Source organism: Magallana gigas, chromosome 5 (genome assembly GCF_963853765.1).
Source record: "Magallana gigas chromosome 5, xbMagGiga1.1, whole genome shotgun sequence".
Lineage (NCBI taxonomy): Eukaryota > Metazoa > Mollusca > Bivalvia > Ostreida > Ostreidae > Magallana > Magallana gigas.
In genome coordinates this window covers 620,704-633,393 of record NC_088857.1, presented here as the reverse complement: position 1 = coordinate 633,393, position 12,690 = coordinate 620,704, and the positions used below count along the sequence as shown (strand labels likewise).

General features: G+C 33.7%; 2 protein-coding genes across 5 annotated transcripts in view; one reads left to right on the top strand and one right to left on the bottom strand.

Moving 5' to 3' along the window:
• The window catches only part of LOC105320530 (protein PHTF2), a 21,681-nt gene extending 20,370 nt beyond the window's left edge, over positions 1-1,311 (bottom strand). The window contains exon 1 of the mRNA XM_066085636.1: positions 1,178-1,311. The gene's annotated coding sequence lies outside the window, so the exon portion shown is untranslated. The remainder of the gene's footprint in view (positions 1-1,177) is intronic.
• LOC105320528 (lysophospholipid acyltransferase 2) overlaps positions 1-12,690 on the top strand; it is a 13,202-nt gene extending 512 nt beyond the window's left edge. The window contains exons 2-12 of one of the 4 annotated variants that reach the window (XM_011418484.4): positions 2,940-3,085; positions 5,110-5,280; positions 5,778-5,888; positions 6,425-6,554; positions 6,728-6,757; positions 7,130-7,220; positions 7,480-7,581; positions 7,794-7,897; positions 8,215-8,415; positions 8,990-9,141; positions 9,602-12,690. In XM_011418484.4, coding sequence (XP_011416786.2) covers positions 2,940-3,085; positions 5,110-5,280; positions 5,778-5,888; positions 6,425-6,554; positions 6,728-6,757; positions 7,130-7,220; positions 7,480-7,581; positions 7,794-7,897; positions 8,215-8,415; positions 8,990-9,141; positions 9,602-9,713 — 1,350 coding nt within the window. In that variant the 3' untranslated portion in view covers positions 9,714-12,690. Of the gene's footprint in view, positions 1-2,939; positions 3,086-3,981; positions 4,057-4,091; positions 4,337-5,109; positions 5,281-5,777; positions 5,889-6,424; positions 6,555-6,727; positions 6,758-7,129; positions 7,221-7,479; positions 7,582-7,793; positions 7,898-8,214; positions 8,416-8,989; positions 9,142-9,601 lie in introns of those variants that run through there. The other 3 variants (XM_034457796.2, XM_034457805.2, XM_011418485.4) reach the window with 3 other exon arrangements.

Here is a 12,690-nt window from a genome sequence, read left to right as displayed (position 1 = left end):
GCATGAATGCAGTGCATGCAAGTCCAATGTCCTCAATGATGCAAACATGCATCGAGCTGACGTCGTTATGTTCTATAATTGCTGTTTACCATAATTACCAGGATGACGTTGCTACCATTAGATTGAGGACAGTCATTAATGTGTACAAGCACATAACTAAATATGATATGAGCCCCCTGGTTTTTTGTTTCAGCTGTAGGTGTGTAGCTCCCGGTGTAAATAAATTCGGATGAACAACTTGGTAGCTACAGTTAGAACTGTGCATGTTTAAAGTTGCAATTTACTGTGTACAAAAATTTGCTAGGTTTTGGCTGATTAACCTTATTTGAACACAAATTTTATGAAAAACATTAGTGCCATTAATTATTCAAGCTACTACTGATATCATCACTTGACCTGCCCCAGACTTTCTCTTACACGTGCTAACCGACCTTGGAAAATGAAGTATGTTAAATTCACGTCAATATCGAGAGTCGCCATTTTAACATTTCAGTTTAGAACAGTAACACTTTAGTTTAGAGGGCTTGTGATGATGATTAATAGAACTTTAGAGGCAAGTAAAGTAAAGTGACAATATCTGTAGTAAAACATGTAAAATATCCAAGAAATTTTTTGGAATCAAATACTTCTTACACTTCAAAGATAGGATTAACCAGTTCAAACCTAGCACCTTTTTATTGCACGCCGTTAAATGCAACTTTTTAAGACATATGTAACTGTTACTCCCAGGTCATCCATCCAAAATGTTTCAGGAGCTATATGTCACACTTGATAGCTCAAAATTCAATCTCTTGAAGTTTTTTCAATATCTTTCAAAGTGTAATCATTGTCCAAATATTTTTTGGTTCCCCATCCCCCCCCCCCCCCCCCCCCCCCCCCCCCCCCCCCCACTGAACAAATATTTCAGAATTAAGTAACATTTGGATCCATTTCCAGAATTTTAGAGGCAAACTTGTGGCATATTTAGAAGTAAGACATTAAATTAATAGTAACATTGGATTATTTAATTACAACTACCTTATCATCATCATCATCATCATCGTCATCGTCACCACAGTGCAGTAGTTATAATGCATTGTTTTTAAGGAACCCAAGTATATTTTCTGACAAATACATATATACATATATATACATGGAAAATTAAACATCAGATCTTCACAATGGAATCAATAGTCACCTGAATTCACCAGTAGTAAGTTGACCTGAGGTAGATTGTATTACATGCTGTCCTGAATTAGCTGAAGTCCTGATCAATGTTTTAAAAGTGGCACCGCTTCCTGTTGACTTGTATGTAATGCACATTGGAGGTGAAGCTTTATGATGTGTGGATGAAACATAAAACCTTTAAATATGGCACTAAATATATCATGTGCCCTTTTGATAGATCACATGCAGTAGTATGCCGTTTTAATGAAGTGCATGTCAATGAGAAATGAGGTTTTGACACCAGGATCAGTTCTCTTGTTTGTCGTACACTGGATACTTGTGAATTAATGAACAAGTTCGGGGCTATTGTCCACGAGACCTTCACTGTAGCCCCGAGTACAAGGATGAGAGATCAAGGAGAATTCAACTCATGTTACTTTGGGTCAGAGATTCAATAAGAAATCAGATTTCTTTCAAGTAGATGTATTAACTGACTGTGTTACTGTAGGTCAGAGGTTTAATGGGAAATTAGATTCAGTTCAAGTAGAGTAACATTGAAATATTTAATATAACTGAGGTTATGTTATGAACACACTAAAATGTAAATCAGTTTGAAGTACCAAATCAGGTGCCACTCTTTTAATGAGTAGGGATGGGACGATCCACCGTTGCACCGGTGCATCACGGTATTTATTTTGACGATATTTGGATCGATACATTTACCATTAATACAACGATACCAAGCGAACTTTTTTTTATTTTCCAAAAATATCCGAGCTTCATATATCAGCTATTTTTAGTCTGTGCGCCTAATATGAAAGTACAAAGATGGCAGAAAACCTCGTAAAGTTGTCAAAACTGTTAGGAAGCTAAATCTGGAGTGTGGACAACTTTTGGATTACTTGTTTTTGAAAAAGTAGTGTATATGACACTTAAGTAATTTGTAAATTGTGCAACGCTCATTTTAAATATATCAAAATAACTTTGGACATGCGGTAATACATCGACAGATTGATGCTTTAGTTGCAATGTATTGTGATATGTATCGTATCGCATCTCATGTATCGTGATATGTACTGAATCGGCTAAGTAAGGAATCGTCCCAGCCCTATTAATGAGTGTACCTTTATCATGTTTATTCACCATTCCTATTATTCTATATATTATATAAAATCATCTATTTATATCTATGATATCAGTAATGTTACTTTTTTTGCACATGAAGAAGATGCAAATATTTGTTTGCAGTTGACATTCAGAAAAAGTCATGTGAATTGCTAAGTAGTATTTTCAGCTAGTGCTTTGGTTAGATAATTTGAAACAATTAATGCAACAATTTTCAAATTGTTAAAACCAATAAAAAAAATATACCGTACATAAAACAAATTATCCTATGAATTTTAATCTGCAATCTAATTGGAATTAATCCATTTCTATACAACAGATGGCAAGTGATCTAATTGATAGTGCCTGTATATATATAAATATATATACATTTCCTACAGCACTGCTGTGGGTCCTGTTTCATCTTATTTGATTATTCATTTCATGTGAAACACTGTATTGAATTATTTGATTTCAATGGGAATTCTTATTTATATCATTATATTAAATGAAAAGATTTTAATGCAAAGTAGTTGATTTCTAATTCACCAAAGTTTCACTTTTAGTTTTGATTTATATAATTTTATTTGCATATTTTTTCAGGAAATATGATTGACTATGTTTCTTGTTTTAGATCATTTCTCTCTGGAATGTCAGCTTCTTATAACGTTACTATCTGTTTTCTTTAGATCAACTTCCTGGTATGTCAGCTGACCGCCCTGTTCCTGGGTTTCTACTTCAGGAAGAACTGGTCGCCCCAGAAGATCAGCGTGGTGCATCGCCACGCCCTGGAGATGGCCGTCGGCTTCCTCCTGACCTTTTTCTGCTTTGGATAGTAAGTTACCGGCCTATGTACCCAGTACTATAGTAGATTAAGCTATCATAAACACAACAAAATAGTGACTAGTCTTATATCTTTACTTTGTACACATAACACAGAATTATAGTAATTCATTTTACCTCCAGTAGCTGTCATATCTTCAAATAACACCAGATAGAAGTAAGTTTAACTCAGTTTGGCTGCTAGTTTATCATGCGTGTGTACCTATATGTAACATCGTACAGTTAATTTCATTAGAAATTTGGAAAATCTTTGGCATTAGTACATGTTGTTATATATTTCATGGCTGACCAGTGTATAGATTACAATGACTTAGCCTTTGTTGTCAGTAATCGAGATATACGTACTGTGCCACTGTGTGTATTAATGGTTGGAACACATCTCTTTTACTTCATCTACTAACTGTCTAACAACTCCAAAGTACAGTTTGTTTTTAGAAGTACTAAAGTGTACTCTCAGTGTGTATTCAGCCATTGATAAAATTAATGATATCTGTGGTTACCTCAACTTAAAGTGCATTCAGCCATTGATAAATTATATATGTGGTTACCTCACCGCAAAGTGCATTCAGCCATTGATAAATTATATATGTGGTTACCTCACCTAAAAGTGCATTCAGCCTTTGATAAATTATATATGTGGTTACCTCACTACAAAGTGCATTCAGCCATTGATAAATTATATATGTGGTTACCTCAACTGAAAGTGCATTCAGCCATTGATAAATTATATAATTATGTGGTTACCTCACCTAAAAGTGCATTCAGCCATTGATAAATGATACCCATGGTTACCTCAACTTAAAGTGCATTTAGCCATTGATAAATTATATCTGTGCTGGTTACCTCAACCAGCCACCCAATTATTTTGTAGAAGTACTAATGTGGATTTAACAGAATATTAAGTGCATGTGATGGAACCAAAGTTCAGGATGGTTTATTTCACAATAGCATCAGAAGAATTTGGTATGGGCATCATCAATGTCATGCTCTCTCATGATTTTTCTGTTAACTAATGTAATAATTCAAGTATTTATTTGATATCTGGCTTTACACTATAGTCTGATTTATGCATATCTTAACAAATTGCATTTGTCTTAAATATCCAGCTGTAACATCTGTTTTCTGCTTCTAATATATTTTATATCTGAGTGGCTGTGGAAATCTGAAATCTCCTGGTTCAAAAATAATGTCTGGTCATAAAGTCTGATGTCAACTTATCCTTCTCAGACATCTAGCTGAGTAGGTATAACTAAAAATTTGTTTGAATGTCTTATGTATATGCTCTGAAAGTTTGATACTTGCTTCTATCTGTCATATGTTGCTATTATGATCTGAAATCTTAAAGTAATAATCTTGAGATATAGTTATGTAGCTCTGATATTCTGTGATGTTTATGCATCAGTCTGGATATCTATCATTGAAAGTGATATCTAGAAATGTCAGTCAGATATCTGTCAGTCTAACATTTCTATGTCCAGCTATCTAGCAGTATCAGTCTGGATATCTAGCATTGAAAGTCTGATATATTGATCTAGCCTGTTTGTCTGGATATCTAGCAGTATATGTCTGGATATCTAGTAGTATATGTCTGGATATCTAGTGGTGTCAATCTGGATATCAAGTAGTGTCAGTTTGGATATCTAGCAGTGTCAATCTGGATATCTAGTAGTGTCAGTCTCGATATCTAATAGTATATGTCTGGATATCTAACAGTGTCAGTCTGGATATCTAGCAGTAAATGTATGGATATATAGCAGTGTCAGTCTGGATATCTAAAAGTGTCAATCTGGATATCTAGCAGTATATGTCTGGATATCTAGCAGTGTCTGTTTGGATATCTAATATTGTCAGACATCTATATCAATCAGGTTCTAGGCAGGTTTGTTTTTAGCGTCATTCTGATATTTATCAATTATTGGTATGATATATCATACACACTATTGAAATGCCTATGTGAAATCTCAATTAATGACATTAGATAATGTGTGCTCCACATTTCCTGTTGGTCTGTTCCAGTCAGGTGATCCATGTGGTGCTGATGGGGTGGCTGTGTTACGCTCTGATTCTCCACGCTCCACGCGACAAGTTCCATGTCCTGGTCTTTATCTTTGGAATGGGCTACCTCTGTATCATGCATATATATCGCCAGTACTACGACTATGGAGGATATTCACTGGATATTACAGGGTTTGTATTAGGTCTACTTTAATACAATATTTATAACCAATAACAAGGAATAACATAAGTAAGACCTTGTCATTCTCTTGCTTTCTTCATTCATCCTGTTTATCAAGGGCAGTTATCTGATCTTCCCATAGCTTAAACGGTTTCTATGCATTGAGATTTATTATATAATAGATGTTTTTTAAAATCTAAAAATAGCTTTCCTTCGAACCAACTTGAAGATGATTCTCTTGTTTTCCTCATTTAAAAGATTAGCATAAAGTGTTTCTTTTTATGCACTGCTAATTTGTATAGATTATATTATATCAGTATAAATGTAGAATAAACTGTCTTCTCCTCTGATATTTTGTCAACATTTCCCAGATATTGGCCATTCTGAATAGTCAAATTTTAATTACAGATACTTGATTAAGGCAAAGAAAAGACACATTGTTAAAAAGTTTTCCTTGTGGTAATTGAGTTTTTAGTTTGCATTTATCTTTCGCTTTTTCTTCTTTCAGTCCTTTGATGATTTTGACTCAGAAGGTGACCAGCATTGCTTTTGCAATGCATGATGGGATGCAGAAAAAAGACCAGGACTTGAATCCAGATCAGAAGATAATGAAAATAAAGTAATTTTTAGTTGACTATTTCATTTCTCATCATGAAAACTGAAATCATAAGAATTGATATTAGTTGCTTCTTATAAAAGTGTATTAATCTCTGGAAAACCTTTATATATGTACTACCGTACTTGTACATGTATCACTTAAAAAATGCATCAATATTAACATAGTACATTAATTTTTCAATTGCCATAAAAAGTCTTTGATGTATTGAAGTGGGTCAGAAGTCCCAAGCATGGTTTCTTATCCTTGATATCATGAATTGTCAGATATCTCAAAGTTTATTTTGGCTCCAAATGCCCCTAATCAAGTTTGAGATAACGCAGTACCATGGTTTTAGTTGGCGAGATGGTCAACAAATTCACCATCAAATCTACTTCACAATTTTTTTAAGATATGATTTGTTCAGCTATAAAGTATTGTTTAGTAAAGAAAAAATATTGATAAATTCTAAATTTGTTTTTTTCCTATGTTTTTATATAGAGATCTTCTTTTAAGCATCTTAGTTTTTAGTTAAAAAATCTTAATTTTGCTGACTTCAGAAAGACTCCCACGGTCCTGGAGTACTTCAGCTACCTCTTCAGTTTCCACAACGTCATGGTTGGACCCACTGTGTTCTTCAACGACTACATCAAGTTTATCGAGGGCAGCGACGGATCCTACGAATCTCCAGTATGACTGTGTACTTTTATTCTGTAAATGTAAAATGTGACTTTATGACTTTTAACAAACGCTCGCCTTCCCTGTGTGCATATTTTAGAATAATCTTGATTGACAAAAGAATTTTGTACACATGGACTTGGAAAGAATGAGTCTTTATAAGTTTTCTTTTTTTTTCCTTCCAGGATAAAACTCCAACAGAGCCAAACCCAGAGGTTTGTCCTTGTGTAAATCAAGGCTGCTATAACTAATAGCCTGTTATGGTTAACTCATCAGTTTAAAATTAAAACTGTCTGAAAATTGATTAAAAAAATGGTCATGACTTCTGATCTTTCACAGTAATGCTTTGAAATATTGTTAGATGTTGTATGAATGTAACAAAAAAATCAAGTAAAAGAAATTACCTGGTAAATGGAAGAATGACTTTAAATTGGATTCTGCACTTACCTCTTGAGGTACATTTGATAATAGAAGGTAAACCTGTTGCAGATTGGTTAAATGTTGATATCCAGTACAGGTACATATAAAACAGAGAGCAGTAGTCTCAGTAGGTTCTTATCATGGAAGAAGGTCTCTTGTTATTACAGGCAGCGGTCAGAGAGAAGCTGGTGGTAGCCGCGATATCGGGAGCGGTGATGGTGCTGGCTCCACTCTTCATTCCTGTGAACTATATGACAGGTGGGAGCTGGTCTCATACAGTGGAGTCGTTGTTTATGATGGTTCAGTGTTCGAGGGGTCATTGTTGTTCATGATAGTTCAATGTTTGTGGATTGTGTTGATCACCCTTATCCACTAATTCTCATCCTCATGAACTTGGTTTTGGCTTTTGTATTCAAAGAAACTATTTGTCATATTAGACGGGTTATATACCAAGAAAGTAAAGTCTACACCAATAGCCTATTTTCTGACTATAAACTTTGTCTCTGTTGACTTGTAGATGAGGAATTCCTGTACGGAACAAACTGGGTGTATCGGAACCTGTACGTGTTGATCTGTGTCTCTCTAGTTCGTGGGAAGTATTACTGTGCTTGGAAACTAGGTCAGTTCCGTCCAATCAAAACAGCTAAAAAAAATCATATGTTAAATTTAACTCGCCTGATTCAAGGTTTGCTGTATCATAATTGTGTAATATACATTTCAATAATTTTTGTCGCAGGTGAAAAAATACCTAAATTAAGTCAAATGCTCAGTTTAACCATGTGATTGACGGTTTGTTGTAAGATAATTGTGTATACAATAATTTTATCAAAGGTGAAGCAGTGAATAACGCCGCTGGTCTTGGGTTTAATGGTTATGATGACAAAGGGAATGCCAAGTGGGATCTTCTTAATAATGTCAAAATTTATGAGCTAGAGGTATGTATTGTTAGAAATTTTGAAAAATGTCATAGTTTTCCAGTATATAAAATGATAAAAATTAAACTTGTACATAATGCAGTATTGATCGTTCTGATCTGACATTTTATGTGAGTAAAGTATACCTTATATTATAGCTATTTATTTGTTTAGCTTTATATTTTAATTTTGGGGCTTTGAATATGTAGGAAATATGTTGAAGAATTGTTATTGACGGTTAGAAAGTGATTTTTTATTGAGATATTATAAAAAAAACAAAAAAGTTTATGTAAACTTTACGATTCTCATTTTCTATTTGCATTTCTTGTTACTTGTAGGTATCAAACAGCCTCAAAGTGAACATAGATTGTTGGAACATCACGACCTTGGTCTGGTTGCGGCGAGTGATCTATGACCGGGTGCCCCCCAAGTACCGGACCGTGTCAACCTTTATGGTCAGTGCCCTGTGGCATGGGTTCTACCCGGGGTACTATATATGTTTCACGGGGGCTGCACTATGCACCGTGGCAGCCCGCCTGGTAAGTATATACAAATTCTGATGTAATTCTGTGCCTTTATTTAAGAAATTTGTTTACACTCTATGTAGGTAATAATATTGTTATTAACTGACATTCTTCCTCAATATGGGAATACAGACCAATTGCTCACTGCAGATAGACCCCCATTTTACATTTGCATGTTGAACTCATCCATGCTTGAGTTCATTCTTTGTAGCCTTGTTTTAGATTAATGACAATGAACTTACATTCACATGTACATGTACAAATTTATGGTAATTTGCTGATAAAGGAGGCTGATTAGTCAATGAAATACCCACAGATCAACCTTAAACTTTTTAAATATGGTTTGTCTTGCTATGATGTATTATTTAGTAACGAAAATAATGATCCAAATATTTCAGCTTTTAAATTTGAGTATTTTCCTATATCTTTATAGAGGTCTACTTCTAAATGAGATTAATACAGTCAAAAATTGGCCATGCATGACAATTCAGTCCTCTTTATTATGGTTTTGTCCAAAATTAGAATTATCTTGTCTCTGCCAAAACAGACCTTGTATCCATATTCAGTAAAACTCTGCGGACTCTTTCAGATGAGGAGAAACGTCCGGCCATATTTCCTGGATTCCCCGGACAAGAAGGCCGTGTATGATGCCGGCACCTTCTTCTATACGAGATTCACCAATGTCTACCTGGCCTCCAATTTCTGCCTGCTTGAATTAGTTCCATGTTTAACTTTATTATGGTAAGAAAAGTGGAACAAAGTATGGTGACCCTATTTATACTGCTAATAGGTTTCCTTAGTTTTATATGTTGACTAAATTTTAAGTCTAGTGAATGTCATAGAAATAATACTTTATTTTTAAGCCATGATATTTGTTAAATTGGAAGTTTTTTCCAAAATTTTAATAACTAGGGATCTGCAATCATAAAAAACACTAAAATTAGTTCTGACTTTTGAAAATATTAGTAAGGCTCTTTGCATTTACTTTATATAAATGAATAACACACGTCAGATAAACCAAAAGTTTTGGTAAGGCTTCAATTGTTAGGCTTTATCAGTGAGTGTGGAGGTAGCTAAAACTGTTTATTAAAGAGAAAAGGTAACATAATAGCCCAGATTTTTAAAAATACAGCACCATAAGTAATTTTTGTCAGGTTTTGTAAGAGTAGAGTACTTTATGATATATATGTCTATATTTCAGGTCTCTTTTTTTCTGGATTCACCTGAGTGCAATAGGTGTGATTGTTTACTTTACATATTTACATCCAAAAAAGAAATTGGACACGAAGGAGAGAACGGAGAAGTCGCAGTAGTTAGTTCCTGATGTGAGAGGTTGTGAATGCTGAACCGTATCTTTGTGTGTGACGCAACAGACCTATACAGTTCTGATGACAAACTTGTCATAATTAGTTATTAATTGGTTGTTTATGAGTTGATGTGAATGTGAGTTTGACTGTTATGTCTAGTATTAGTTGTATTTTTGATGTTGAGTTGTTTACTTATGTCAAAGAACAGAAAGCTGTTCTGGAGTTTTTCGTTCCAAGAGAGAAAAGGAGATTTTTTACAGCAGTTTTTTTATGCTAGAAATGTCCAAAGGTGGAATGACTAGGTTCTTATTGATGGTAGAATTAGAGAAGACTAAGATCAAATGTCATGGAATATAATCAAACTCAGGGAAGAAAGTCTATCCAGTTCAAATGTCCTGAAAATCTTGGTAGGTTTGGGTGTATTTATTTGTAAGTTGTGAAGGTACAAACAATTATTTTGATGATATGATGTAATGAGTTATTTGATGGACTTATCTTCAAAGGAAAAATATACTTTATTAATAGATATATTGAATGCTCTCAGGATAACTAGGTTCTTGAAACTTACATGTATAATGATAGAGCTTACAAATTTAAAATTTGTGGAAAACATTTAAACCCAGAATTTTGGTTTCTTCTTTTCAAAAAGCATGTGTCATTTTATTCTGTGCTTGGTTTCCTTGGTAGCAACATGTTTTTTTGTCCTCCAAATCAAACAGTACAGCTTCTGATATTGAAATGTGTATATTTCGTTTTGTTTTTAAAGGCTTCAATCAAATGCTTTACAAGTAAATATGTGATTATCAATCAAAGCTTTGATCAAAATCGGCCATTTACCTCGTATCAAGCTTATATCTGAACAACAATGGAACTCATATTAAGTGTATGAAGAATTTGTTATAAACCTACAGGTTTATTTGAAAACATTTTTACCACATAAATATTAATAGTTCTAATTAAAGATGACCTAGACTAATATTTAGTATTTACAGGTAACAGGTTGGATAACTTGCCCACATTGTCAGAATGTCAAAATATTGTCCAAAATGGATACAGATCCATGTAGCAACTTTTTGTAGGCCCATTTTTATGTGGCATTTGGCTCTACCTTGCTGATCACTTTTCACACAGTAATAGGCTCTCTATGGAGTTTTTTTTTCACATAAATAGGCTGGATATCAACACTAAATCAACATTTCAGTGGTTTTCTCAAATCTACTCTTTACGAAACAACGAAAAAAATTTATTTCTGAGACCACTAACTGATCCATAACAATTATTGCTCAGTACTTCTCTTGGATATACAACACAGACTGGGTCAACCTCTCAGAGAGTAGTGGAATTAGAGGCTCAACTGAAATGTAAAATGTTTAGATATACATGTAAAATCTATTATGTTGTTTTATTATTAATTAAATATGAAGTAGTTAGAGTCTGATCAACTGTACAATCATATAGACTCGCCTAAGTATTACTTTCAGATAATAGGCTCACATCTTGAGTGTTAACTCCCTGATATATAGGCTCACTCAATAAGCATTGCTCATAGTTAATGGTAGTACCTTGAGTATTTTTACATGTTCATCACCAAAAATGTGCATTATTTTTGTCATCTTTACAATGTTATATTGTATATTTGTTTCCTAACTTTGAGTACCGGTACATTACTTCAATTGATCAACATTTGTTTTTTATTTATGCCCCTCTTCGAAGAAGGGAGGGCATATTGCTTTGCTGCTGTCTGTCGGTTTGTTCACAACAATTTCCGTTCATTTTCTTTGCAGAGGATGCACATATTGAAATGAAATTTAGTATACAGGTCGATCATGATAATATCCAGGTAAAGTTTGATTTTGGGTACGGTCAAGCAATTTTCATCAGAGTTATGCCCCTTGGATGTAGAAAACTTTCAATTATTTGCAGTTTCCGTTTATTTTCTTCGCAGAGGATGCACAATTGAAATGGAATTTGGTAAACAGATTATTCAAAATAATATTTTGGTCAAGTTTAATTTTACAATCAAGCATTTTTTGACAGAGTTGGACTTAGAAAAATTTCAATTATTTGTAGTTTTTCCGTTCATTTTCTTTGCAAATGTTTCAGTTATTTGCAGTTGCAATTGCTTCCAGGGGAGGGGGTATATTGTGTTTTTGAAATAGCTCTTGTTTTTTCTGTTTTCTTTTTTGTTTTTAGTAATCATGCTGTACGTTAGGGGTTAGTTTTAAGTAACCTGATTTTTAAATCTGTGTTGGTAATTTAACTGTCTGGAATAAACAGTTTGGATTATAACTGCCACACCTTATCCCTGCCTGTCAGCGGGAGCGCATTTCATGTAATGCTTGAATGTTTACAGGTAACTGAGGATACTCCGTGAATATCTAGTCTAAACACCAGGCGCTGCAATTTTCTATGCAGGGATTTAGGAATAGGAAATATATTATTAAACTTTTTATTTAGCATATAAAATATGGCATTTGATCCGATAGTGATGTTCTGTAAAGTTGGTAAGTGGGTAACTTTTTTGGATATTATTACCCATAGGAAACTGTTATAAAATTGGCGTTTTTGTCCATGATAAGAAACAAACAATTTCTATCAAACAGTTTATTAAATACAAAAGGGAAAGGTTATTTCAATTGGGTTATGTTTTTGTCAATAGTTATTTGTAATTTTTGTACAAAAAAAACATTTTTTTTAAAGATATTATGAAGCAATGACGTATTTCTTTTTTTTTCTTCGAAATATTCCTTGTAAGTTACATAAAAAATGACATGACATAAGTGGAGAAGTGCTAGAAGTGTTTATATAGTATACCTTACTCCGTTAAAACCAGGTATTGAGTGAATCTGACATTGTGTGTCTTAATTAGAGGCGTGTGTTGATAGTGTTGATTAATGATCTGTGTTCATTCCGTGGCGTTAGTGACTGCAATATTTTGTGTTACTTACATATCAAAGCAGAAAAATAAACATTTTTTTCTGAA